This window comes from Camelina sativa, chromosome 14 (genome assembly GCF_000633955.1).
Source record: "Camelina sativa cultivar DH55 chromosome 14, Cs, whole genome shotgun sequence".
Classification (NCBI taxonomy): Eukaryota; Viridiplantae; Streptophyta; class Magnoliopsida; order Brassicales; family Brassicaceae; genus Camelina; species Camelina sativa.
This window is the reverse complement of record NC_025698.1, coordinates 14,568,193-14,595,692: the sequence shown is the minus strand read 5'-3', so window position 1 is coordinate 14,595,692 and position 27,500 is coordinate 14,568,193. Positions and strand designations below refer to the sequence as shown.

The 27,500-nt window shown below is 37.1% G+C and overlaps 6 protein-coding genes, 3 long non-coding RNA genes and 1 pseudogene across 13 annotated transcripts in view; 7 read left to right on the top strand and 3 right to left on the bottom strand.

The window, feature by feature from the left end:
* The window catches only part of LOC104741487 (nudix hydrolase 15, mitochondrial-like), a 5,074-nt gene extending 3,486 nt beyond the window's left edge, over nt 1-1,588 (top strand). For 3 of the 4 annotated variants that reach the window (XM_010462366.2, XM_010462364.2, XM_019236187.1), the window contains 2 exons: nt 886-1,131; nt 1,222-1,588. The gene's annotated coding sequence lies outside the window, so the exon portion shown is untranslated. The remainder of the gene's footprint in view (nt 1-885; nt 1,132-1,221) is intronic. The other variant, XM_010462365.2, reaches the window with a different exon arrangement.
* On the bottom strand, nt 1,873-3,570 carry LOC104741486 (annotated as a pseudogene).
* On the top strand, nt 3,781-10,859 carry LOC104741484. Of its 2 annotated transcripts, XR_002035234.1 has the most exons (8): nt 3,781-3,827; nt 3,924-3,979; nt 4,777-4,838; nt 7,843-7,932; nt 8,733-8,978; nt 9,480-9,541; nt 10,100-10,162; nt 10,526-10,859. It is a non-coding gene; the product is annotated as an uncharacterized LOC104741484 (long non-coding RNA). The 2 variants fall into 2 exon arrangements; XR_002035233.1 differs by lacking the exon at nt 10,100-10,162 and having other exon boundaries at nt 10,526-10,855.
* Nucleotides 11,877-12,953, bottom strand: LOC104741483. The gene is made up of 2 exons (XM_010462363.1): nt 12,693-12,953; nt 11,877-12,587 (listed from the first exon to the last, which is right to left on the bottom strand). Exons 1-2 carry the CDS (start codon nt 12,903-12,905, stop codon nt 12,342-12,344), a joined length of 459 nt encoding a protein of 152 aa, XP_010460665.1. The 5' UTR covers nt 12,906-12,953; the 3' UTR covers nt 11,877-12,341.
* Nucleotides 13,347-15,816, top strand: LOC104741482. Its single transcript, XR_760323.2, has 3 exons — nt 13,347-13,811; nt 14,081-14,192; nt 15,492-15,816. It is a non-coding gene; the product is annotated as an uncharacterized LOC104741482 (long non-coding RNA).
* LOC104741481 lies at nt 15,827-18,771 on the top strand. Its single transcript, XR_002034999.1, has 6 exons — nt 15,827-15,862; nt 15,965-16,062; nt 16,912-16,999; nt 17,333-17,381; nt 17,860-18,007; nt 18,145-18,771. It is a non-coding gene; the product is annotated as an uncharacterized LOC104741481 (long non-coding RNA).
* On the top strand, nt 18,915-20,482 carry LOC109124882 (uncharacterized protein At1g28695-like). The gene is made up of 3 exons (XM_019235216.1): nt 18,915-19,258; nt 19,339-19,728; nt 19,811-20,482. The coding sequence occupies exons 1-3, from the start codon at nt 19,121-19,123 to the stop codon at nt 20,309-20,311; spliced, it is 1,029 nt and encodes a 342-aa protein (XP_019090761.1). The 5' UTR covers nt 18,915-19,120; the 3' UTR covers nt 20,312-20,482.
* LOC104741480 (uncharacterized protein At1g28695-like) lies at nt 21,480-22,980 on the top strand. The gene is made up of 3 exons (XM_010462360.2): nt 21,480-21,754; nt 21,839-22,228; nt 22,301-22,980. Exons 1-3 carry the CDS (start codon nt 21,647-21,649, stop codon nt 22,769-22,771), a joined length of 969 nt encoding a protein of 322 aa, XP_010460662.1. The 5' UTR covers nt 21,480-21,646; the 3' UTR covers nt 22,772-22,980.
* Nucleotides 22,993-24,708, top strand: LOC104741479 (pentatricopeptide repeat-containing protein At1g28690, mitochondrial). Its single transcript, XM_010462359.2, has one exon. It carries the CDS (start codon nt 23,013-23,015, stop codon nt 24,576-24,578), a length of 1,566 nt encoding a protein of 521 aa, XP_010460661.1. The 5' UTR covers nt 22,993-23,012; the 3' UTR covers nt 24,579-24,708.
* LOC104741478 (spermidine coumaroyl-CoA acyltransferase-like) lies at nt 24,696-26,612 on the bottom strand. The gene is made up of 3 exons (XM_010462358.2): nt 25,581-26,612; nt 25,214-25,491; nt 24,696-25,111 (listed from the first exon to the last, which is right to left on the bottom strand). The coding sequence occupies exons 1-3, from the start codon at nt 26,390-26,392 to the stop codon at nt 24,849-24,851; spliced, it is 1,353 nt and encodes a 450-aa protein (XP_010460660.1). The 5' UTR covers nt 26,393-26,612; the 3' UTR covers nt 24,696-24,848.

The following is a 27,500-nucleotide window of genomic DNA, read 5'->3' as shown; positions in this document are numbered from 1 at the left end:
CTGATGATGTTGCTATATCAAATGCTTAGGCTATTGACAGACTCTATTGACTGACTCTGTAGACATTACGCCCGTATGATTGCTGAAGTTTTAGGTATATACTCATAGTTGAAAGGTTTATATGTAAGAATTTAGACTGGACTAAGTAAATATTTGATTATCTAAGCAGTTCTCTGCTTGAATTTAGATTATCTACTATAAAAAAGAGTCAATGGGGGCATCCTTAAGATTAAGATTAAGCGAGAATCATACCACTAGAGCAAATGCCCTCTTGTTTATGCAATATGATTCAAACAGTTTTTCTGCTCTTCTATTCTTAAGATTAACGATTGGCTTAGATCCAATCTATTTTATATCTGATGCTTGAAGATGTTAATGAACCATATGAAATTTTATCAGTTGACTTCCCGGTGGATTGTTTGTAAGTTAGTGTTGGTGGAGTTTTAGGTATAGACACATCGTTGACATGATGAATGTGATCTGTGAAATATCCGGAAGCAAATAAAAGTTTGTATGCAATAAGTCTGAGCTGCCATTTAGAACATTGGTTTTACAAAAAAGTCAAAGGGGCATTCCGAGAATCGAATTCGGGACCTCTCGCACCCAAAGCGAGAATCATACCACTAGACCAAATGCCCTGTTGTTTATGCAATCTAGTTCAAATAATTTTTGTGGTCTTGTGGACTTTCTTTAAAGGAAACTGCAGTACAAATTGTAACAATTACGTTATGGTTTTTGATTGTTGCTGGGAGTTGAGGTCTTTCCTCTATATTACCTATTGAAAATCATATATTTACTTAAGCACTATCTCTTTTACAATCTGAATATTCTCTAGGAAGACTTGTGCTAAGGCCGTAAAAGCATACTCTTTTGTTGTTGTTTTAGGTTCTAAGCCGATGGTTCTCTACTTTACGCGGAGCCTTGTTTTCTTTTTGTGAAGTGAGAGAAGCACATGTTTTTCTATTTCTAACTTCTAAGGGAACGTTGTTGTATGCACTTTACAAGGCAGCATCTCCTGTGAGTAATTCCGTCAATAGGAATGTATTGGTACGAAGGAGCTTTAAATCCAACACCAAATAGTGCAGGAGTGGAAAGTGGAAACTTTGCTTGATGTACCCTTTTGAATGTTTTGTAAGCTTCCTCACTTTCTGATATCGAACTTACTTCAGCTATATGTGTTTTACATCCTCTCAAGTATTACTGCTTGGAAAACATATGCAGGGTGAGAATCAGAGAAGAGCCGTAAGTTGAAATACCCTTAATGGTATGCCTTGTGAATGAGATTTTCCTGAGCATGGTTCTCTTGACGACTGACGAGTCTGCTTCTGCCTGAAGATGAGCAAGAATTCGAGACACTTCTTACTACCGAATCTCTCTGTTTGTTGGACGATCATCTCGAGGCGTCTCCTTTTTCTTCATCACCTAGATTAGTCTTTTACTTGTGTGTGTGAGTTTCCTGGTTATGGAACAGATTTTATTGTAATGGCTTTGGAGAACAGCTTATCCCCCCCTTCCAATGTAGACACTGTTCTGTTCATGTAATACTCTTATTAAATTTGGAAGCAAAACTTTCCCTTTTGAGCCTTAACATGCTGTAACAATCTAGTTGATATCACTGTTTTCAAATGTACAGAAAGTAATCAGATTCTCTCATTTTCTTAACATTCGGTTTAGCTTCTACATGGTTTTGGTTGTCATTGGCTGCGTACTTGTGTGTGCACTCTGCAGCTGTGTCCAAGCAAAAATTTTGGGAATTTTCTTGGTTTATAAATTATAGCATTGAATGAAAATCATTGAAAGATTAATAGTACAACTTTGGTTCTCGATCTCTAAAAGAACAGTTTCACTTTCAACAATTATTGGAGAAACAAAAGGACCAAATTTCATCACTAAACAATTACATAATTAAATGTGAGCTGCTTAAAATTGGAAAACTGTGATTGTACAAAGATTGATTCTAAACCTAACCCTAACCTATCCCCTAAACTCATTGAATGCTATAAAACCCTTACAACGTTCTGATTCATGCCAAGTTAAATAATAAGCAGTATGTGTCGTGCAAAGTAGTCAAGAGTTGCCTCGAAGGTTTTAATTCTCTACCAGAAAAGACCTGTCCAGGATTGTTCACCGGTTGATTCTGATCCGCTTCCAATTCGTCATCATAGCTATCAGTTGGAAGCAGCTTGATTCTGTCAGCATGCTCAACTAACCAATCACTGAATCCTGGAGAAGCTGCAAGTCCCGCCATTGCTTCCCTTGTCGTCTCTTGTGTCAACTCGTCATACTCTCTCTTCGACATCTTCTTCCGGTTTGGCGTCCTGTGGTATGTAGAATAGTACTCCTGATTTCTGATCGGTGTTCTCCAGTTAACTGAAGACGGTGAGATCATCATACCATAAGAAGGAGAGCCAGAAGATGAAGGTACAGTCCTACCACTCTTCCACAATCCACCTCCAGGGCGACTAAGGAACTCAGCTTTCCCATGAATCGGACGTCTCTCACCACCAGCATCAGCCGAAGAAAGCCAAAGACTTTGAACTACAGTGCTTTTCGCTTTGCTGACAACAACACCGATCAAGCAAGAAGAAACGAACGCTCCCATCGCCAAAGGGATATCAAGACTGCTCTGTAAAATAAAGGTAGCAGCAACAGAACGCATCGCCCATTTCACAAACTGAGCAACACTAGCATCCACACCTCCTCCGTTTTTCGAAACCACAAATCTCCTCACAGTCCAGAATCCAAAAGCAGCTCCAGTTATAACTATCCCCACAAGCACAAGAATAGCAACCGGGTTATACATATCCTCACTCAACCCGAAATTAACAAGAATCACGTTCACCATCATTGAGAATTGATGCAGAATAAAAGATCCAGCACCAACCACAGATCCATAAAACGCAAGATACATAACATTCTTCCTCCCAGTAGGCAGTAACCTCATAACCTGGAAGATAATGATCAAAAGTACTAGAAACACACCAACCGCCATAGAACTCGTATAGTAAAAAGGTAGCCAGCTACTAACAACTGGTGCTAACAAGATCACAACGAGTCCAGCCACAAGACAAAAGATTCGCCATTTTTGAAAATCCTCTGTAACGGTGATGGTGACCATTGAACCACCAGACGATTCATATCCACTACCAGTGAATCTCACATCAACGTATTGTTTACCATACGGAGACATTACAGAGCTGCTCCAGATCCCTTTCGGGAGATTTTTCCAATTAGGTTTCTCACAGTGGCACATTCTAAGTGTAGCGTTCCGGTGAACACAAACTTGGACTTTGCTGTGTAGCTTTTCTGGGATTGGAAGCAAGTTTACTCTAATAGAGTTAGCATATTTGCCTAGTTTGGTTCTCGGATAGCCGGAGACTTGGATTCGCTCACACGGAGTAAGGCTAACATCCAGAGTTGGCTCTCCGGGACTAATACTTTTGATCGCCGCCGCGTCTGACGATAGGAGAGAGACGGTAAGAAGAAGGAGATAGCAGATTCGATGAAGAAAGGAAGAAGAAGCAGCCATCGTTACCACCATCGCGAAGCTAAGTCGACGAGGCTATTGAGAAGCGTTCTTCTTGGGGTTTATTACTTTATTTATATTCTAATTTGGTTGGTTCCGTTGTTTTGACGCAGCTTCGGTTAAGTTAAACCGGATTGAATTATTTATTTTGACGCAGCTTCGGTTTAGTTAAACCGGATTGAATTAATTAATTTTGATGCAGTTTCGGTTTAGTTAAACCAGATATATATAGCAAAGATTTGAGCGTCGTATTCATTTGATCGGATTGCTCGTCATCCTGTCGGATATGCTGAATCACGAGGTACGCTCACCACTTGTTCGACGAAATTAGTAAACCAAATTTTTCCTTCTTGAGTGTGTATCTGAGATGTGGGATGAATTTCGTATTTGGCGTCAGGTTTCGCGGAGTTTGGAGAATCAGTGTGGGATGATCTGTTTCTTCTACTTAATTGGGTACGTATTGCTCTTTCACTGCTTTTGTAGGTTTTTTTTTCGCTATGAATGTTATATTTATTTGTGCTGCTTAGTTTTCGCCTCTCCTAGGTTAAAGTGAACGAGGGATGTCTCTGTAGCCTATAATTTCGATCTGGATAGTAGACCTTATGCTTAAGACTCAGTTTAAAGGCAATTCATAGAATAGGAATCTCTGACCTCTCGCATCCAAAACAAGAATTTTATACCCTTGAATTGTCTAAATTGCTCTGTTGTTGATGTGATTCGGTTCATGCGTGCTGGTTAATGTTGAAGAAGGAATGAGTTTTTCACTGTCAATTTAAACCAAATACTTGTCCTACTGAAGGGACTTTGCTTGATGAATCTGGAAACTTATTGTTGGCTTAGATTCAGTCTATTTGATTTCTGATCCTTGAGCTGTTACTAATAAACTATCAGTTGGTTTTTTTGGTAATTGTGTGTGAATCGATGTTTGGTAGAGATTTAGGTTAATCAACATTGTTCAAATGATTTATGTGATGATCTTTGAAAAATCCATAGCAAATACGAGTATATATATCATAAGTCTGAGCTAGCATCTAGAACATTTTTTTTTATGAAAAGGCAAAGGGGTATTCCTAGAATCAAACTCGTGACCTCTCTTACCCAAAGCTACAAACAAACCACTAGACTAAATTCCCTGTTTCTTATGTTGTTTAGTTAATGATTACCATTTGCATCATTATTATTTTTTCTTTTTTCGTTGAGAGACTTGTTGTTTCACTTTGCTTTTGTGTTTGATTCTGCTGTTTCTGCAGCTTGTTCTCTGTGAATCCGGCAGCTTACAAGATGATGGTCCTCCCTGTATGAAGTTTACTAGGTAAAATATCTATTGATCGGAAGTGATATCAGTATGCTCTTATATTCCATTTCATTAAGCACTTAAAAATGAAACTTTATTGGCCTTTCGTTTTTATTTTTTTTTCTTGCTAAAATGAAAGGGTAATATATGATCCTTACCTGGAAGAAGATTTGCAAAAAACATCTAGGACTCAGTAAAAATTCTGATATTTGATTCAGTTTTCTGCTGGAATATCAGACCCTCTATTAAAAAAAGCCAATGGGGCATTCCGAGAATCTAACTCGGGACCTCTCGCACCCAAAGCGAGAATCATACCACTAGACAATGCCCTCTTGTTAATATGAATCAGAGCATTGAATACAACCTTTAGCATACAAAATGCCGCAGAAGTGGAAGATGTGTTTGATGCACCCTTGGAAATGTTCTGTAATGTTCTTGTTTCCATGTCATAATCCAGTTCTGTTGTAGTTATGTTGTTAGCTCCTCTGAATCATCAGTTCTTGAAAAGTATATGTTCAGGATGAGAACTGGAGATCTTAGGAAAGAGAACATTGGTGCTAAGTATCTGATTTACTTCTTTGACTATGTAAACCAATTTTAAAGATTAGTGTTGCGTTTCTTTGTTTTTCCATTATATGTTTAATCACGACTCGTGAGCTTTTTCTGCAGCCCATTCTTGATAAATCTGGCAGCTTAACAAACGTGATGCTTTTCTAGGCCTGCGACTTCGGTTTGTTCGGATCAATTCGGTTCGGTTTTTCGGATTTCGGTTTAATCGGAAATCGAAAACTCTACCAAAAATAATCGAACAAGATTACGGTTCGAGTCGGTTCGGTTTCGGTTAATTTTGGTTTCACCGAAACTAACCGAAAATCTTTGAGTTTTGGTGAAAATCGTTTTTTTTTTTCGATAGTGAAAGTCGTTGTATTCCATGGCCATGAAAAAAGCAGATAAAGGGCCTGACTGGTTCAAACGCTGCGGTTGCGGTTGCGGTTGCGGGAGATTGCGGAAGTGGACGATTGCGGTTTCAAGCGTTATTAAGCGTTTTGAACGACTGGTTTAGCGGTTTAAAATTGGTGCGTTTGCGGGAGGTTTACGACTGGTTGATCAGCGGGTGCAAAAGCGGTTGAAACATAATACATGTGATATATAATATATAAATTTTAAAAACACCTATTTTTTTATTAAACTTGATTTATAATTAAAATTTATTAAAAAGATACTAAAATAATTATTCAAAAAACAAATAAATTTCATATTGAAATACTTATTCCTTTATGCATTTGGCTTTTCACTAAAAATTTAATCAAATAATTTGATAAATGACAAAACATATGCTTTAGATTGTAGATCTTTTCTCTTTTCTCTTAGATCTTGGCTCAGTAGTTTCATCGGTAGGAATAGTCATGTGAGAGTTGAAATGAGTCACTGGTGATTTGTTTTAATATTTTTTACAATTAATCTTATTTTCTTAAATTTCTGATAAAATATTATATTTATTTAGATTTTTTTGAACTTATGTACGATGTGCTATTAAATTTACATCAAGTTTTTTGGATTATTATTAATTGGAATATTATTTAATTCTAATTGTTTATTTTATCATCTCTGCAATCATATTCGTATTTCATTTTTTTCCTTCTTTAATGAGTAAAATGGATAGATTGAAAATATAACAAAAAAAAATTCATTATCATTGATTTCTTTTAAGTTATTTACAAAAAAAAAAAAAAAAAAATTCAATTGCAATCGCCCGCAACCGCAAACGCTTGCGGGAGATTTGAAGCGATTGGAAGCGATTTGGAGCGATTGGGAGCGATTTGTGTGATTGGTTCCAATCGCTAGCAACCGCTACCACCTGCAAACGCAGTGTTTGCGGGAGGTAGCGGGAGAACCAGTCACCACCAAAGTCACGATTCATGAGCCATTATGCTCTGCGGAACATAGAATAATCAAGTAGAAGAAGAATTATAATCTAAAGAGAAGATATGAGAAGAAAAAAGAAGAAAACTTAGAAAAAGAACAGATAAGAGTAGTAGGAATGAAGAAGAGGGGCGCCGAACAGAAAAGCAAAGAAAATGGGGATACTTTATGTGCTTTTAGGGTTTGTATTCTAAATGGGTTTGAAATAAACTGGGTCTTTGTTTCGTGTAACCCAAATATTGTTTTTTTCCCCTAATTAAATCAGTAGAAATTAAATGGGCCACTTTCTTTAGGCTTTTTCTCCTTTTTAAGGTTTTTATATTATATATATACACTTATATGTATTTTCTTTTTTCTCTACATATTAAAACTAGGTTAAAAATGCAGAGACGCCGGCGGCTCGACCACAATTGTGGAAAACAGATCTTGAGAATGATGATGGTGAAGATGACGATGTCGGCTGAGAAAGATGGTGAAGTGATTCATATCTTTCGGTTAACCATTCGGATATGATGAACCGAATTGAACCGAAACGATAACCGAACTTAATTTATGAAGCTGCCGATCGGTTCAGCTCTCTTCACTGAAGCCAACCTGAAAACCGAGAATTTCGGTTCGGTTCGGTTCGGAATTCTCGGTTCAGATAATTATCGCATGCCTACTTTTCACCATGTAAAGTTCAGAGATTGGACACGAAACAGCGGTATGATTTTCTTTTTGTTTGCATTATGCATATGATAATGCACAAAATAATGAAACTCTATGGCGGTTTGGGTTTTTAAATTTTCTCGCTTAAATAAAAGGAGAACATATAGTCTTCAGTTGTTGAACAAGACCTGTTAAATTTTTTGGATTAAATAAATATTGGTTTTTAGCATTGTTAGGGTGGCATTTAGATTATATGGTTTACAAAAAGTCAACGGGGGCATTCCGAGAATCGAACTCGGGACCTCTCGCACCCAAAGCGAGAATCATACCACTAGACCAAATGCCCTGTTTCTATAGATTGTTCGGTTAATGCCTCCTGTTAGCATTCTCTCTTTTCTTTACATGCTTTTCCAGTAGAAACTGAATCGAATTTTTTTTTCTGCTTATGCAGTTCATTCTTGGTAAATCTGGCTGCTTACAATAGTTGATAGTCCTTTCTATATGAAGGTTACTGATGAAACAGCTTTGTATGTGAAACGCGGTATGTTCTTCTTTTCCTTTGCAATACACACCTTCTAAATTTTCTTACTGAAGTGAAAGGGTAATATATTGTTCTTACTTCTTACTTGTATCTGACTGCGATAGAACTAGGACTAAGTAAAGATTTGATTATCTAAGCAGTTTTCTGCTTGAATTTAGATTATCTACTATAAAAAAGAGTTAACGGGGGCATTCTTAAGATTAAGATTAAGCGAGAATCATACCACTAGAGCAAATGCCCTTTATGCAATATGATTCAAACAGTTTCTCTGCTCTTCTTGGCTTAGATCCAATCTATTTTATATCTGATGCTTGAAGATGTTACTGACCATATGAAATTTTATCAGTTGACTTTCTGGTGGATTGTTTGTAAGTTAGTGTTTTAGGTATAGACACATCGTTGACATGATGAATGTGATCTGTGAAATATTCGGGAGCTATCAAAAGTGTGTATGCAATAAGTCTGAGCTGGCATTTAGAACATTGGTTTTACAAAAAGTCAAAGGGGCATTCCCCGCACCCAAAGCGAGAATCATACCACTAGACCAAATGCCCTGTTGTTTATGCAATCTAGTTCAAATAATTTTGTGGTCTTGTAGACTTTCTTTAAAGGAAACTGCAGTACAAATTGTAACAATTACGTTATGCTTTTTGATTGTTGCTGGGAGTTAAGGTCTTTCCAATATATTACCTATTGAGAATCATATATTTACGTAAGCACTATCTCTTTTACAATCTGAATATTCTATAGGAAGACTTGTGCTAATGCCGTAAAAGCATGCTCTTTTGTTGTTGTTTTAGGTTCTAAGCCGATGGTTCTGTACTTTACGTGGAGCTTTGTTTTCTTTTTGTGAAGTGAGAGAAGCACATGTTTTTCTATTTCTAACTTCTAAGGGAACGTTGTTGTATGCACTTTACAAGGCAGCATCTCCTGTGAGTAATTCCGTCAATAGGAATGTATTGGTACGAAGGAGCTTTAAATCCAACACCAAATAGTGCAGGAGTGGAAAGTGGAAACTCTGCTTGCTGTACCCTTCTGAATGTTTTGTAAGCTTCCTCACTTCCTGATATCGAACTTACTTCAGCTATATGTGTTTTATATCCGCTCAAGTATTACTGCTTGGAAAACATATGCATGATGAGAATCAGAGAAGAGCCGTATGCCATTGACTTATATTTGTATTCCAATGATATTCCTAGATCAAAACTCTTCTGCCAAAAACCATTAGAAAAATTAGTCCTCATTTCCTCCATATTTAAAAACTTTCCAGTAATTCAATTCATTTTGATCTTGTCTTTACATTTGGCTTGATCATGCTGCTATACCTTTAGTTATTGACTGTTTCTGTAGATAATACGTCAGTTATATTTGGTGAAGTTTTAGGTAAATGCACGTAGTTGAAATCCTGAATGTGAACTTGAACTGTGACAATTCAGGCACCGAATAAAGATTTATATGCAAGAGTTCTGAACTGGAACTTACAACTTATGGTTTCGAAAAAAGTCAATGGGGCAAAAGAGAACTCATGCTTCACTTGGTTCTTACAGGAATATTATTCTTGGGGTTGACCTTTTGAGTGTACTATTCGTGATGAAGCTGGCAACATGCTGTAAGTTCACAGTGTTCTTTAATTTATATTTGAATCTGACGTTAGAATGTTTTCTTGTTCGTCTGAATCCAAGAAAGAAATCACGTTTTAGATCTTATAGTTGACTTTGAGGTCTTAATAGTAAAGGTGTCTGTAATTCAATATTGATCAAATGTTAGCTGGCATTTAGAACATCTGTCTCACAAAAAGACAAAGGGGCATTCCGAGAATCGAACTCGGGACCTCTCGCACCCAAAGCGAGAATCATACCACTAGACCAAATGCCCTGTTGTTTATGTATATCCGTTTCAAGCATTATATCTAGTACAAGCTGTTGGCATTAGGATCTGTAGTAAGAGTGGACACCCTGATGTTAGGATCTGTTTAGATCTGCCGTATCAGATGCACATATAGTTTCTTCTAATTAATTTCACCAGTTAGTACTTGGTACTTAGTCTGGAGGCTTTGTGCTAGATGTTCTCTGCTGAATTTAACTCTCCCTTTAGATTGCAATTCTAAATAGTTCTAGATAGAAGTTTTTTCTCTTATCAGAATCTAATGTAGGTTATCCTATTGTAGTTCCTCTGGTTGCAATCTGATGGGATAAATGGGTGTTCACTCCATCGTATATGTTGTGGCAAAGTACGGTTAAATATAAGTTTCAACTATTCTACATTTGGTTCTTGTATCTTATTAAAATGTTTTCTTGTTGAGAAATCTACAAAAATAGCTACACTTTTGATCTAGTTCTTTATGTTGTCTTCAGTGCGTAATAGTAAATTTCTAGTATCAGGCTACAGGTAGCTGTTTCAACCAGATAAACGCCTGTGCTTTTGTAGAACATTTAAAAGGTTTCACTTTTGTTGCTTGGCCAGTTCTTGATTCTCAAATTCCTGCAGAAATTTTTGTTTTTCATTGAGATTAGTTTTTGTCTAATTGTTGTCGTTCAGTTTTGGAGAATCTAGTATAAGTTTTTTGTCTCATGTTTTCTGGTTGAATCTGCAGATGGGAGGTGTGTTTTCTATTTGAAGAGATCAAAGTTATTAGATGTGGAAGCCAAACTTTGGTGTTACAGCAGTTCCCTTAGTTAGGTTTCAGCAGTTGATCTTTAAACTTGACGATGACGGTGCAATTATCAACTACATTTGTTGGCGAACCGATTGCTCCTGAACCACATACTCAGTGCTGGCATTTTTTAATGCCCAACGCAAAAACAAAAAAAATTATGCCCTATAAATTTTTCTTTTTGCAAACTCATAAATAATAATGATATAAATAACCATACTTTATTTAGCAAAAATAAAAAAATATAACCATACTTAAACTGAAGAACAATATGTTTGTAAAATGAGGAAAAAAAAAAGTAAAAAACAAAATCTAATTTTTAAATATGGTTTTTTTTACAGTTTTGCCTGCAAAATCAAAAAGAAGGCTTACGAATACCGACAAGAAGCAACAATCATCAAATTTGAATTCACACAATCACAAAACAAGTATAATAATAGTAATCATAGTCATAGATTCATCATTATTTACTAATCCAACACCAGTCTACATATTTAAAAGACTAAAGCTATATAAGTCAAAAAAAAAAAAGAAGCATATAAGTCTAAAAACTTTTAAATCAAAATCCAGCATTTTGACGTTGCTTCAAAGAAGTCTTCATTGAAGTTTAGGGTTTTTATTAAAAAAAAAAAAATTTACCAAACAAAAAAAAAATGTTATTAACAAAATATTTAAGTAACATTTTTTTTTTTTTTCACTAAGTAACATTTTATTAATAGGCTTCATGCCCATAAAGATGGTGAAAAGAAATCCCAACAAAAAAAAATTATAAAAAAGCTTAGAAATTTTTTTTCAAATACAAAAGGCCTTAATTTTTTCACTAAAATATGCCCCATACATTTTCATGCCCTAATTCCTTGCTTCACTAGATTGTGGCATGGGCCGGGTGGCATACTTATATACAGAAAAAGTCTATTATGCGGCATTCTTCAGGTTCTTAAGTAGCTCGGTTTAGAGATAGAGCCGGACTTCAACACAGTATTTTGAAACATTTGAATGGGCCTCCACCTTAAAGGGCCCCACTCTTTTTTTTTTTGGTTTTATATATATAAGTAAACAATGTATTTGTGGAATAAATCTTGTCAAAATATAAAAAAATGTTTTTGAAATTTATTTTTCCTAAAAATTAAGTTGCTGTGAATTTTTTTAATATATTACAGTAATATGTTTTTAAAACAAGAATTATTATAAAAATTGATTTTTTTTAACTTTATATTTTAAAATTATGTAAAAATTATTTTTTTATGAGTGTATGGGGCCTCGGATTTCGTTGGTCCGACTCTGTTTAAAGAGGGAAGAAAACAAGCATTATTGAGGAACCATACCCAACACTATTTTATAGGTGCCAACTCTAAAGAAGGACAGTTAAAACTTATTTGTATAAGCTTGGGCCTGTTCTTTTACTAATCGCTGGAGTAGCGACAGCGACAGAGAAGAACGACGATGAAAACTGCAATCAACAAAGCAAAACGACAGCGGTAGATGCAAAACGACGATGACGGACCAGTCGCTAGAGTGAGAAAAAAGTGTCGCGGGGTAAAAATAGAGTCGCTGGATTATCAAGCGACAGTTGCCGTCGTTCATCGCAACAGTAACGGCGACTCTTTTCCCAGTTGCAGCGACTGTTTAATTAATTACGATCTCGTTTTTGTCTTATTTCTTTGGTCGCTATCGCTCGATGAGCGACATAAAAAAGAACAGGCCCCTTATGTAATAGCATAAGATATACACAAAGTAATTAAATGCTTATTACTAGCTAATAAGCCCATTCCTTGGGAAGAAAGACTTGTCTAGAATGAGAGGAGGTGACAGGGCATGGCTTCTTCGTGAGTCGGTTCTTTTCTAAGCTACCCACTGGTCTCTCGGGAAGAAACACTCCAGTGCCTCGTGGCTTAACTTTTGCTGCACCTGCATCCTTACTTTGCATGTCCATGAAACCATAGTGGTTCAACGTGTAGCACATTCTTGGCTTCCGATTTTGGTAGCTACCTCCTCTCTTCCTCTATCAATTATGTAACACAGGTTGATTCATTTATAACATCCTTAACATTAAGAATGATAACAAATGATGTTATAAGAATGGAGTTATTATATTTTAAAAGAGTACCTGTGGCAATGGACCGATACAATCAAGAAAGAGTTCATTGAATAGGTTTGAAGGTAAAAGAAACAATCCTTCCTCCACACCAACGACAATATCTCCTTTGCAAGACATGTTGGAACGATTTCGAAGAATACTACAAAACTCCCTCCAATGCATTAGCATATATTTATATATGTTACTTAGCCCAAGATCCCATGCATGGTGCAAATTGGTCATAAAGGTCGGATCATGTTTGGTGAACCTCTCTTGTGGAGTGGTGGTGGTGGTTGCAGTTTATGTACGTATGTGGCTTCTCTCTATGGTTTAGCTCGGCTTAAACCATAAATACCAGATTTGTGTGTAGTTGAGGAGGTGGTTATGTACATTCTTCTAACCCACCACACCAACCCGTTTGTATTATTCCTTTTCATATGACACCTTTACCCCATTTATAGATTTTGTTAATGGTTGACCTAAAATATTCAAATCAAAATCTATGTATTTTATCTTTGCTTTGAAACAGACATGAAGGAAATTATTAATTATTGACAATCATACTGTTATACGCTTGGCAATATTCATTTCGTCAGCATAGAGGTGTCCAATTTTGAATTATTCGGTTTATGTGATATTATTGGTTTTGATTTGGTTCGGTGTAGTTAGGGTTGTTTGGAAAAGGGAAATTGAAACTAAATCGGTTTACTTGCACTTTTTGGTTATATCTCTGAATTAGATTTTTTGACCGGGTTTAGTTCGATTTAAACATGTTTAACCGAGATTTTAGCAATTCTAGTTTTTTCGTACAAACCAAACAGTAGGAGGGAGATAAATTCGTGTTTCTTGTGTTTTGGTTACGTTACATGTTAACAAATTGGATTTGATAAAATCTTTTGCATGTCTCGATCCTCTTGTTCGTTATCGCTATGCCTTCATCTTGTCGTTGTTCCGAGAAGATATGAACGTTATCATCGGATCTAGTTGTTCGTTTTTTGGTTGATATGCTCCTTCACGAGAGACGCCCACCACATGTTCGACGAAAGTCCTGAACCAGCTCTCTTGGCTCACAGCTATGTCATATGTTCCACATGTTACGCAGGCTGATTGGAGAACCTTACAGCTACCGTGATTCAGCGGCAAAAAGGGGTAAGTACTTGTCTTTTCATATCATTTTCGCTGGCTCATTCTGCTTTATAGTTCCTCTTTTGTTTAGAATGTAAGCTGTTCAATGGGTTAATATTAGGGCCGAACGTATATATTTTCTGTATCTTATACTAGAGCCTACGTTTACTACTAAGTAGATCATCATACCACTAGACCAAATGCCCTGTTGTTGATAAAAATCAGTTAATGCATAATTGTTCTTGAATCTTAAATACCCTTTTTTTTGGATGTGTTCTTTTCATTTCCTGCAGGTCTCTCTTGAATTATTTTGGCAGCATTCAGCTAGTGACGTTCTATGTTTAATCCGCTATCTAGAAACTGTTTTCTTGCTGCACTTATCAGCCCGTGGACGTGAAAGACAAGGTGCATTGCAATTCTCATTCTCTTTGTAGCATTCAGCTATTTATACCAAAAGTATTAATCTGTAAATTGTTAGAAATTGAAGGGGAGACTCATGCATTAGAACCAGGTTTTGTTCTATGATAGTTATCAATTGGCATTTAAAATAGACATCCAAAAAAGTCAATGGGGGGGGGGGCATTCCGAGAATCGAACTCGGGACCTCTCGCACCCAAAGCGAGAATCATACCACTAGACCAAATGCCCTGTTGTTAATCAATCTAGTTTAAGCATTGAACTCGTCATATTTTGATTTCGTTCTCTTAGTTGACTTGCACTAAATAAATATTTTAGTAGGATGTTCCTAGATCTAATCTATGAAATTGAAATTCCTATCCAATGATGTTGTTTGGATTTTCGTCATAAGTTGATTTCTGGTTTGTATTGTTCCCTGTATGGAGATACAAGTTGGCGCAATTATTCAAAACTCTTCTGTATGGATAGTCTTTTTCTCGTCCTACACTTTTCAATTGGCTTTATGATCTTGTTTGTCTTAGCATTTGACTCATTAACTAATTTTGTTAAGAACCTAGAGAATACCACTGGAGTTGTACTCTAGCTTTTTTTGGCTTTCTGCTATCTAAAATCCAATTCCTGAATCCCTATATAATTTCTTTAGCTGGACTGCATTCAAAATGTATCATTCATATCTCAGTTTATTTTTTAATGGAACCAAAAAATGTCAATGGGGGCATTCCGAGAATCGAACTCGGGACCTCTCGCACCCAAAGCGAGAATCATACCACTAGACCAAATGCCCTGTTGTTTATGTAATTTAGTTCAACTATTTTGTTTGATGTTTACAATCCTTTGCAGATAATTTCATACTTGATGAGTCTGGATATTTTTAGTTTAGTATTTTTTTATCTATTCTAGTTCTGATGCTTACAACTGTTATTGTAGTGTCTTGTTTTTGTCTAGCAAATCTAAGATGAAAGCTTCTTTAGTTCTATCTGTTGAGGTTTGGCAATAGTACTGAAAGTTTTACATGTAATTATTCGTAAATTAATCTTGGTGAAGTTTTAATAATGATATTTATCATTGAAATGCTGAATGTGATCTGTGACAAACCAGGGCCAAAGAAAAATTTATATGCAGTATATATGAGCTTGCATTTACGTTATATATGAGCTTGCATCTACGTTGGGCGTTCCGAGAATTGATCTCGGGACCTCTCCTGTTTTCTTATTATTTGAGAGAATTGTTGCTTCCATTTGCTTTTGTGGTCAATTCTTAATAACAATTCGTTTGCTGTTTCTCCAGTTGAATCTGGCTGCCTACAAAAGATGACAGCCCTCCCCCTATATGGAGTTTACTGAGCGGACGTGACAGCGCTATGCTCTTAGATTCCATTGTATTAAGCACTTAAAATGAAACTTTAAGGTGCCTTTGGTTTGTAATTTCTCTAGCTGAAATGAAAGGGCAATAATGGTTCTTACGTGGATCACCATATGCAACAGAACTAGGACTAAATAAAGATCTGATTTTCTAAGCATATTTCTGGTTGTGTTTGGATCATCATCTTCTTCAAAAAAGTCAAAGGGGCATTCCGAGAATCGAACTCGGGACCTCTCGCACCCAAAGCGAGAATCATACCACTAGACCAAATGCCCTGTTTTTATTATGTTGTTCAGGTAATGCCTCCTAGTAGCATTCTCTATTTTATTTCAGAGGTTTGTTGCTTCGTTTGATTTTCAAGTAGATTCGTAATCAAATTTCTTTCTCTGTTTCTGCAGCTCATTCTTTATAAATCTGGCTGCTCAGAAAACATGATGGTTCTTTATAATAGAAGGATACTGGTTTCAATGATATATTGGTTGGACGTGAAAGAGCGGTAAGTTTCTTTTCCTTAACATTTATCACTTCTCTTACTGAAATGCAAGGGTAATATGATCTGCTGTAGAACTAAGAGTAGATAAAATAAGCAATCTACTTAAAAGAAGTCAATGGGGCATTCCGAGAATCGAACTCGGGACCTCTCGCACCCAAAGCGAGAATCATACCACTAGACCAAATGCCCATTTGTTAAGCATTTTAGTTGAAACGTTGAAGATTTGGTCAGATTTTGATCCCATTCTCTTAGTTGACTTTTACAAATACAAATTTTAGTCTTAGTAGAGTGTTCCTAGATCTATTAAATTCTATTGAGATGATCATACGCATTTTTGTTTGATACGCTGGTTTGTATTGAATGGAAAATCTTCAGAAGTTTATTGGTCCAATTGTCTTAGTTTCTTCGACGAGAAATCATTAGAAGAGTTGATTAGTCATGTGATCTTGTTTGCCTTATAATTTGACTGATCGATCATGTTGCTATGTCAAATCCTTAGCTATTCACTGACTTTGTAGAAGACATTACGCCAGTAATATTGCTGAAGTTTTAGGTAAAGACTCATAGTTTAAAGGCTGAATGTGATCTGTGGGAAATGAGGGATAAAATAGAAATTTATATGTAAGAATTTAGACTGGAACTTACAATGTATGGTTTCAAAAAGGTCAATGGGGCATTCCGAGAATCGAACTCGGGACCTCTCGCACCCAAAGCGAGAATCATACCACTAGACCAAATGCCCTGTTTTTATAGATTGTTACATGAACACATTCTATTAGCATTCTGTTTTTCCGTTACGAAAATATTTGCTTCCCTTTGCTTTCATTGATTGCTTTTATGCTGTTTCTGCAGCTCAATCTTTGGCAGGTTACAAAATGTGTCTGTCATGACTGTATGAATTTTACTGGCTAAAAAGACATAGATTGGACGTAAAACCGCGGTAAGTTCTTTTTCTTTGCATTGTGCAGTTAATTATGAATTTTTTAAGGTATTTTTGTTCTCTTCTTGCTAAACTGGAAGGGTAATATATGGTCTGCAGTTAGGTTAGCTGTGAAAAAATTAGGATTGGATCTTGATATGCTAAGCAAGCTGGCATTTAGAACAGATGTTTTACAAAAAGGCATGGGTGCATTTTGAGAATTAAACTGACGACCTCTCGCACCCTAAGCGAGAATCATACCACTAGAGCCCTGTTCTTAATTTAATTACATTGAATCATGTTCTTGTTTGATCCTGTGGAAAAGAGATATCATGCTTCACTCTGTTTTTACAGGAAAGTTTACTTTTGAGGGTCCTGTTCTTGAAGAAGCTGCCAACATGCAGTAAGTTTAAACTTTTCTATATCTTTATATTTTAATCTGATACTAGAATTTTCTCTTGTTTAGATAATCGAAGAAAGACATTACGTTTTAGATCTAGTTCAATTAGTTGACTTTTGGGCTTAATAGTGAAGGTGGATTGTCTTTAATTTAATGTTGATGAAATGTTAGCTGGCATTTAGAAAACTTTTTACAAAAATTTAACGGGGCATTTCTAGAATTGAACTCGGGGGCCTCTTGCACCCTAAGCGAGAATCATCCCACTATACCAAATGCCCTGTTTCTTATGGTTTTCAGGGATGACATTTCCTTTCCTTACCGTTTCTGAAAATAATAGTCCTATGTTTGTATCAGTTAACAAACTTTTTTAATTCTTCATTGACATTTATGTTTGATACTTGCCTTGTTGCTATAGTTTGGTTTCGGAGAATTTAGTGTTACAGAGCTAGTATAAGTATTGACACTATCTCATGTTTACTAGTTGAAGCTGCAGCAGGGATGTGTTTTCTAGTTGAAGACTAGTTCCTTTACTACTCTCGAGATTTATTACAAGAATACCAGTAGCTGAAGTCGTAGACCGAAAGGCCAGACTACGTGCCCAACTCGTTGATTTCTTTCTGTTAAAAATGGTAACAATCTGGTCCTTCGTTTGATGAGATGATAATTTCATTGTTTAAGAGCAAGTAGTGGCGTTTCTAATATGGTCCTGCTTAAATTTGGTATATCATAAATGCTCAATTGCTGAATGCTGAAAACTTATTTGCAGCGACGTGATCGCTCCATTGGGCAACATGGAAGGAAAGGTATGTTACATTTCTGAAACATGTGATTTGATCATACCAAAGTTACTACCTATTTTTGTTAAACGTCCTACAGAATACTCAAATAGAAGTCTATTGAATATTTAGTTCCTGTTGCCTAACTTTGATATTGAAATGGATTTACTCTACAAGTTCGGCTTTACTAGTATTTATTTATATCTAGTACTATTAGTTGACTTTGTGGGCTTATAGTAAATTGTCTGTAAACTAAGATATTTGTTGAAATATAACACGAAACCACAATCTTGAATTGCTGCATGTTTATTTTATCTTTTATAGATCAGGATGAAGGAAAATATTGTCAGCTGAAATTTAGCCAATAAGATATATAAGAAAATATTGAAATAACATTTATAAGATTCTCTAAAGGAAATAGAATATTACGTGGGCGTGATGATGATAATCGCGAGACATTAAAACTAGAAATACGTAAACACCAAAAACCCTAGAACGAAAGATGATTCGTATGTGACGTACTCGGGAAGGATCCTTAAAAGCGTGAATTAGGTTTTTACATATTAAATTGAGGCTACTTTCTGTGTATGATGATTTTTTAGTATTTTTTCTTGTATCACAAAAAATAATTTTCTGTATATTTTCATCAATTAATGCTATTTAATTTGAAATTTTTTAAAATTTGATGAAATAGTATTGGTTAATAATTATAAAATATCTTATTATAAATAAATAATATACTTATTGTTAAATATGAAATATTTTTCTTAATTCATATGAAAATCTTAAAACATTATCTATTATGATATAGAGGAGTATTACATTTAATTGGTATGAGTGTTACATCCAAATCCGTTATATAAATATAGGTTAAATACTTAAATTGTAGTATGCTAATTTAAAGAGAAAAAGGCACATGAAATATAGGTGAATCTCCTACCCTAATAATCCGATTAAACCAAAAACATGTCTTCCGGCCATAACTCCTCCGGTAATCTCGCGATGGCCATTGCTCTTCTTTTTGCCGGCGCCCTATATATCTACTTCTCATCACGTTCTGTTTCTGATCCCATCTCCGATTTCCAAAACTATGTCGACTCTCTGGTAAGTTAATTGATTCGTGAAATATAGGAATGTAAGAGTAATTATAGCTAGGAAGATTTGTAATATTGAAGTGATGACAGAGAAGGATAGCGTATCCGGTGGACGAGCTAGAGGCCGTGCTAGACATGGCTGCGACACGAAACAACAAGACGGTGATAATAGCAATGGTGAACAAAGCCTACGTGAAGGAGGTTGGAGGAGGGAGGACGATGTTGGATCTGTTTTTGGAGAGTTTTTGGGAAGGAGAGGGGACTCTGCCGCTACTAGACCATCTAGTGGTGGTGGCAGCGGATCAGACGGCCTACGATCGTTGCCGTTTCAAGAGGCTCCACTGCTATAAGATGGAGACCGAAGGGATAGACTTGGAGGGAGAGAAAGTATACATGTCAAAAGATTTCATTGAGATGATGTGGCGAAGGACTCGCTTGCTCCTAGACGTCCTCAGCCGCGGGTACCATCTTATTTTCACGGTAAGGTCGTCTGTTCCTCGATTTTGGAACATATAACAAAACACTTGATTTGTTGCTTTAAAATAGTGTGTACATATGTCAGGATACGGACGTGTTGTGGCTAAGGAGCCCTTTGTCCCGATTAAGCAACAACGAAAACTTGGATATGCAAATAAGCGTGGACAGTAATAATGGCACGGGAGGACACTTGATCAACACAGGATTCTACCACGTCCGGTCCAACAACAAGACCATCTCCCTCTTCCAGAAATGGTACGAAATGAGGCTCGAGTGGACGGACATGAAGGAACAGGACGTCCTTAAGAAGCTCTTGGACTCCGGCTTCTTTGACCAGCTTGGCCTCAACGTTGGCTTCCTCAACACAACCGAATTCAGTGGCTTCTGCCAAGACAGCCCTGACTTGGGCGTTGTCACCACAGTCCACGCCAACTGTTGCCGCCACATCTCTGCTAAGGTCTCTGATCTCACTCTTGTTATTGGTGATTGGAAACGCTACAAAGCCTCCCGTGTCAACAGCAAGTGGAGCCCCCATGTTGAGTGCGGGCGTTCATGGAGTGACGCCCACTATATCCCCAGGCTCTGACCTTCTTTCGTTCATATAGTGAGATTACTATTTGTATACAGAACTCCAGTATCTATTAACTGCATATCGTATTTAGGTTAATCGTAACTAGCTAGTGGAGCATTGCATGCTTCTCTTTTGACAAGTAATTACAAAACAACTTATATGTGTGTTACAACAAGATTGGTTTTTGCTCTGCCTTTTAATTATACCACCTATCTAGCTACTTGAAATATAATTCACAGAAGATGAGTTCCTAGAAGATGAGTCCCAAAGCAAGAATCATACCATTGCACCAAATGTCCTGTTCTTGAAACTTAAATTCATCATTTCACTTGTGTTTTGGGGAAATCAATTGATGTAGGCGGTAAGCTGTTCATCAATTGATGTGAGTCGTAGGATGTGAAAGAAAGGTACGTTGTGGATCCACTTTTTGGTTGAAACTTCAGCCTTGATTTCTGAAAGTCTTAATGGGGGAATTATTATGCTTCTTGATGTATAAGATATTGTAAAGTTTTAGTTACATATTATGTTGTTTACTCTATGCACATTATGTTAAGGTTAAAATTGTCAAAATGATTACGAGAAACTAATACTAAAATATAATTATTCTCGTTTTACTGTTTAATTCAAAGAAACTAAAAACAGTAATTTCGTAATACATTATATTAATAATCTAATATGTTTTAAAAAGTATATTTTCGTTAGGAAAAAATCTTTGGCAAATCTAAAAAAGAAAAGGAATTGAAGAGGAGATAATAAAAAGGGGAAAAAACAAATCTCAACTAATTAAATAAAATATGATTGTATCATAATCCAAATATCATAACTCAAAGTGCATTTGCACCATGTCAACCCAGATTCAATTTTTTTCCTTTTCTTTTTACCCTAATTTTTATAAAATCTGAACTAAACTAATAAAATTATTTACACTTAAACCTAAATTTAAACATATTGTTGCTTTTTTTTTTGTTGGCAACTCATCATTGATTTTCCATATATTCTCAAAATCTGGTAAGTAGTGTAGTCAATGTTTAAGCCGGCGTTAGTTCATAGCAATTGAATCTAAAGAAAAGAGAAATAAAGTGCGTCGTCATAAAACAAAAAAACACAAAAGCCTAATTAATATAAGACGATTTTGTGACGTATTCGAGAAGAAACCTAAAGAACGTTAATTAGGACATTCCGAGAAATAGTTAAATACATAATTGTTAAGTTGATTCTTAAGTCACAATAAATAGATAAATATAGGTTAATTGTTGTGTACAAAATCAAGAGAGAGAGAGAGATAGAGTGGATAATGACACAACAAAGACGTGAGTCTCCTAATTCCTACTAATCAGATAAACCAAAAACATGCCTCTCTGCAATAACTTCTCCGGCAGTCTCGCCGTTGCCGTCGCTCTCCTCTTTTTCGGTGTTTTATATATCTTCAATCTTCAAAACCATGCCAACAACTCTCTGGTAAGTGGATTTATAAATATACTGTAATGTAGACTAAATACATAGGAGGAAGAATTATTGAAATATTTTTTTAATTGGTAACAGAGAAGCACCGAGTATCCGATGGATGAGCTAGAAGCGGCGCTGGTTAGGGCAGCTGCAGGAAACAACAAGACGGTTATAATAACGATGGTGAACAAAGCGTACGTGGAGGATGTCAGGAGAGGCAGGTCGATGCTGGATCTGTTTTTGGATAGCTTTTGGGAAGGAGAAGGGACTCTGCCGCTTTTGGACCACCTGATGGTAGTGGCAGCGGATCAGACTGCCTATGATCGGTGCCGTTTCAGGAGGCTTCACTGCTACAAGATGGAGACCGATGGGGTTGACTTAGAGGAAGAGAAACTATTCATGTCAAAGGATTTTATTGAGATGATGTGGCGAAGGACTCGCTTGCTCCTAGACGTTCTTCGCCGTGGTTACCATGTTATTTTCACCGTAAGGTCGTTACTCGATTTTGTTACATATGAAAAACAAAACAAACTTAAATTAATTGCTCAATGATGTCAGGACACGGACGTAATGTGGCTGAGGAGTCCCTTGTCTCGGCTAAACGAGAGCTTGGATATGCAAATAAGCGTGGACCGTAATGGCGTGGGAGGACACTTGATCAACACGGGATTCTACCACGTCCGGTCCAACAACAAGACCATCTCCCTCTTCCAGAAGTGGTACGACATGAGGCTCAACTCAACTAGCATGAAGGAACAAGACGTCCTCCAGAATCTCCTAGACTCCGGCTACTTCGACCAGCTTGGCCTCACCGTTGACTTCCTCAACACCAACGAATTCAGCGGTTTCTGCCAAGACAGCTCTGACATGAGCGCTGTGACAACCGTTCATGCCAACTGCTGCCGCCACATCCCTGCCAAGGTCTTTGATCTCACTCGTGTGCTTCGTGATTGGAAACTCTACAAAACCTCACATGTCAATAGCAAATGGAGTCCCCATGTTAAGTGCTGGCGTTCATGGAATGACTGAATCTGTATGACACCTCAATGCTCTGACCCTCTTCGTTTATAATACATAACCAAACATTTATGAGATTGCTTGTATTAGAAAACTTTGACTTGGACATCACTACATCAAATGTCTTAAAAACGCTGTCGTTTTTCTACCAACCTATCTCTCTCTTCTTTGTCATTATGGAAACAGAGTTTACTATAATTGACTCGGAAAGTTTCAATCTTTATCACAAATTCAAAGCTTTTTTTATGTAAGCATGAGAATCTTCAGATTCACGTCAGTATCACGGCGAATTCTCCCGTCGAATCACTACTCAACAATCCCGTCGAAACAAGACGTTACGTCTCTGTCACCGGCGAGATGCATTGCGGCTGCTCTTCAAGAACACATCAATTCTCCGTCTCCAAAAGCTGGGATGAAGATACACGCAGATATGATCAAAACTGGGTTTTTACCAGATTTGAACATATCCATCAAACTACTCATCCTCCATTTAAAATGCGGCTGCGTGACTTATGCACGCCAAGTGTTCGACGAATTACCCAAACCAACTTTATCGGCGTATAACTATTTGATTAGTGGGTACCTAAAGCATGGATTGACGAAGGAATTTATTCTACTAGTTAAAAAGATGGCATACTCTGGCGAAAAGGCAGATGGGTACACGCTTTCAATGGTTCTAAAGGCATCTAGTAGCTTTGGCTCGAATGTGATGAGACTGCCGCGTAGCTTATGCAAGTTGGTCCATGCCCGGATTATAAAGTTTGAAGTTGAGTTAGATGATGTGTTGTTTACTGCACTTGTGGATGCTTATGTGAAGAGTGGGAACCTGGAGTGTGCAAGGACTGTGTTCGAAACTATGAAAGATGAGAATGTTGTTTGCTCTACATCAATGATCTCAGGTTACATGAACCAAGGTTTTGTGGATGATGCGGTAGAGGTTTTTAATACGACTAAAGTGAAGGATATTGTAGTTTACAATGCTATGGTGGAAGGTTTCAGCAGATCAGCTGAGACTGCTAAGAGAGCAGTTGACATGTATGTTTCTATGCAACGAGTTGGCTTCCATCCGAATATTTCAACTTTTGCTAGTGTGATTGGGGCATGTTCGGTTTTGACATCCCATGAACTTGGTCAGCAAGTGCACGCTCAGGTTATGAAGAGTGGAGTCTATACACATATCAAAATGGGGAGCTCTTTGTTAGACATGTATGCCAAATGCGGAGGGATAGATGATGCAAGAAGAGTCTTTGACCAGATGCAAGAGAAGAACGTGTTTTCGTGGACTTCGATGATTGATGGATATGGAAAAAATGGAAACCCTGAGGAAGCACTCCAACTCTTCACTAGGATGAAGGAATTAAGTATAGAACCCAATTATGTAACCTTTCTTGGAGCTCTCTCTGCTTGTTCACATTCTGGTTTAGTCGACAAAGGTTATGAGATATTTGAGAGCATGCAGAGAGATTATTCCTTGAAACCGAAGATGGAACACTATGCTTGCATGGTTGATCTCATGGGACGAGCTGGAGAATTGACTAAAGCTTTTGAATTTGTTAGGACGATGCCGGAAAGGCATAATTCAGATGTTTGGGCAGCTCTTCTCAGTTCTTGTAATTTGCATGGTAATGTTGACCTTGCAAGCATAGCTGCCAGTGAGCTTTTCAAACTGAATGCTGACAAAAGACCTGGAGCTTATTTGGCATTATCCAATGTATACGCTTCTAATGATAGATGGGACAATGTGAGCAAGATCCGAGAGGTGATGAAAGCAAGAAAGATATCTAAAAATATTGGTCGTAGTTGGACTAGAGAAGATTGATTGTAGGTACTTGAATAAGAGTCTCAGATTTATCATGCTTTTGGGTTTGGTCTATTCATAGAAGATTGATTGGAGATGAGACTTTTTGCCTCAAGAGTCAAGAGTGTTTTACACATATAGTAATGCTTCTCTTATTCATGCTCTTCAAATCAAATACAGTGAGCTCAAAAACATTTGTTCAGTGATGAAACCGGAATTTACACATAGTTGATGATTTTGTGATTCTGTTTCTGCTTTACTGTGCGTACATAGAGTTCGTTATTTTGGTGATCAAGACAGAGCAATTTCACCTTTGTGGAACCTGTCCATGGCCTCCTTAAACTCAGGCATTGCAGATTCGCGTAGGTTCACCAAAACCTTAAATCCACTGTCCTTGCTTCCAGCTGCAGCATCAGCAGAATATGGCAAGAAGAAACATGGTTCCATGCTTCCAAGCAACTTGTTTGATAGTGGCAAAACCGTCACGGGTCCTCCCCATCCGAAATCAATCGTCGAATGCCCTAGGTATCTCCAGTCTGTGAATCCAGTCACTCCTGTTTTATATGATCCAAACATGAAACCGAAAAAAGCTTAAACTTTGTTTTGAGTTTTCCTTAATTTCCAAAACCAAAAAAAAGTTCTTGTATGTTCTTTACCTGAACCGGCATTGATTCCATCTTTGTGATGCAGCTCTTGGAAGTCGATAAAGGAGCGTACATATTCATCCCTCGCATTGGATTTGCTCTGTTTTATGAGCTCTGCTGTTTTCCAAATTGGTTGCTCTATGAGCTCTCCAGCTTTGATCTGAGCATACAATGGCACACATCCGTTTCCCCAGTAGCCTTTAGGCAAAGGTGGGTTCATCAATCTTCTTATATTTATCGCATACACATACTTCACATTCTCGTCTTCCCCAGTCTTTGCAGCTCTTACCCTGAACAGTTCAAAATTTTCTTGTTTTCAGATCAAACCTTTCAAGAACTTTGATTAAACAAACATTTCAAAACGATTGTGTTTACTTACTTGGCACGCCAAATGTAAGCACCTAGAGCTTCAAATGTAGTGAAATTCAAACCCGATTTCTCGAGTAACTGGGCCTTGAACCGGTCCAAAGACTCGTCCGTCACAAAGAAACACTCTCGTTTAACGTCTCCAATGGCTTGTCCGTACGGATCAAAGTCCTTATCCAGGCTCAAGAAGTCACGAACCGGAGCTCCAACCCAAGGTTTCTCCCTTGGACCAAGTAAACGTGCTCTGTCCCAAACAGGTTCAATCGAGATCTTAGTCGCTCCACGAGCTAATTCCGCCATAACGTTAAAGAACAGACTCGCACCTAACCCGTCGCATATCGCATGGTGAATCGCCGCTCCTAAAACCCAACCACCACACTGAAACATCGTGACTTGGAGTATACAAGGATTAACCATTCCCTCTTCCCGGGTCGGATCCGGTACCAGTCTCTCGACGAAACCCGGATCAGGTCCATCCAAATACCCAACGGACTCGAGCGGACAGTTAACAGTAGCGTTGACTATAGGCACGCTTTGACCAGCGGTGCAGTATAGTTCAAAGCGATCATCGGAGGCAGAACGACGGAGAGATCCTGCGAGAGGGTAATAGTGAATGAGAGCTGTGGCTAGAGAGGCGGAGACGACGGCGGATGGGGATTTTCCGGCGACGGTGGAAGAGGAGGAGGAGTAGACGCGGAGGTAACGGAAGCTGACGTGGAGGTTGTTATCGTTGTCGAGATGAGAGAGAGAGAGTGTTTGGTCGTTGGGGAGTGGTTGGTGGGAAGGTTGAACGAGGGTTGTTTCGGTAATTTCAAGTTTCGCCATACCTTTGATAATAAAAAAGATTGGTGTCGTGGTGTGTGGTATGGGTCTTTGCTGGTTCGTTTTGGGGTCCAAATTTATACTTAAGTATCGATTAGAAAGGCAAATTCAACGCCTTGAGGACAGCTCACACGATCGTAGGCTTCACCAACTACCAAACAGTCAAGTCCCATGTCCAATTTGGTGTTACCTACAACAGTTTTCAAACATAACAATTTTGAAGTTTCTTACTCATACCATACTTGTCTTCACTGTTTTTTTTGTACGAGTCTTTTCAGATCATACTTGTCTTGTTGTCTTCACTGTTTTTTTTTTTCTCCTCCACAAGATTAGTATTTTTTTTCTTTTTGCTTTCGTTAAGGACTAAAGTTGTGGTTGAAAAAGAGAGTAACTGCATGCAAGAGATATATAAAAAAAAATGTGAACTAGAGTGCTTCAATAATTCAATTGGTGAAAAGAATAAGGCCTTGAATGTTTTGTAGATTTTAAAAGAGATTTTGGTTTTTGTTTTTCAAAAACTCATTTTTAACCAATCAAGATTTTAAAATTTTGGATTCTCTAGTATTTAGAAAAACTTTTTCGTTGTACTCTTCCATTCACGATTTTAGTTTTTTTAGTACTCCTATAATTTAGGGAATCTAGTTTTTACTCTTTCTATCTCTCAAAAACCAAAAACCATTTTGTTGGGATTTTTCAAACAAAAACCTAATAGCAAAATCTAAAACTAAAATCTAAAATTCAAAAACCAAAAACCAAATCGAAAAACTGAATCAAAAACTGCATCCATTCATGGCCTAATTTTAATCTGTCAGATTTTGGGAATAAAACGATGGCTAGTGAACAAAAAATTCTTGGTAAGAAACAATAAAATAAATTAGAAGTCGAGAAGTAGATATAATAGTTGGTGGAACGAAAATGGTTCTGGTTCATTAGTAAAACACAAGTTGTATGGTAACCACTAAACCTTTTTTTTATAGTCAACTTGACTGGTGCTGATTCCAAAATAATTTAAATAAATGTCGGTTAGATTATTATACTCCTATTTTAGAATTAGATCGAAATTTTAGTTGGAATGATAATCAAATGTGAGATTTCTTGAAAATTGTATAGG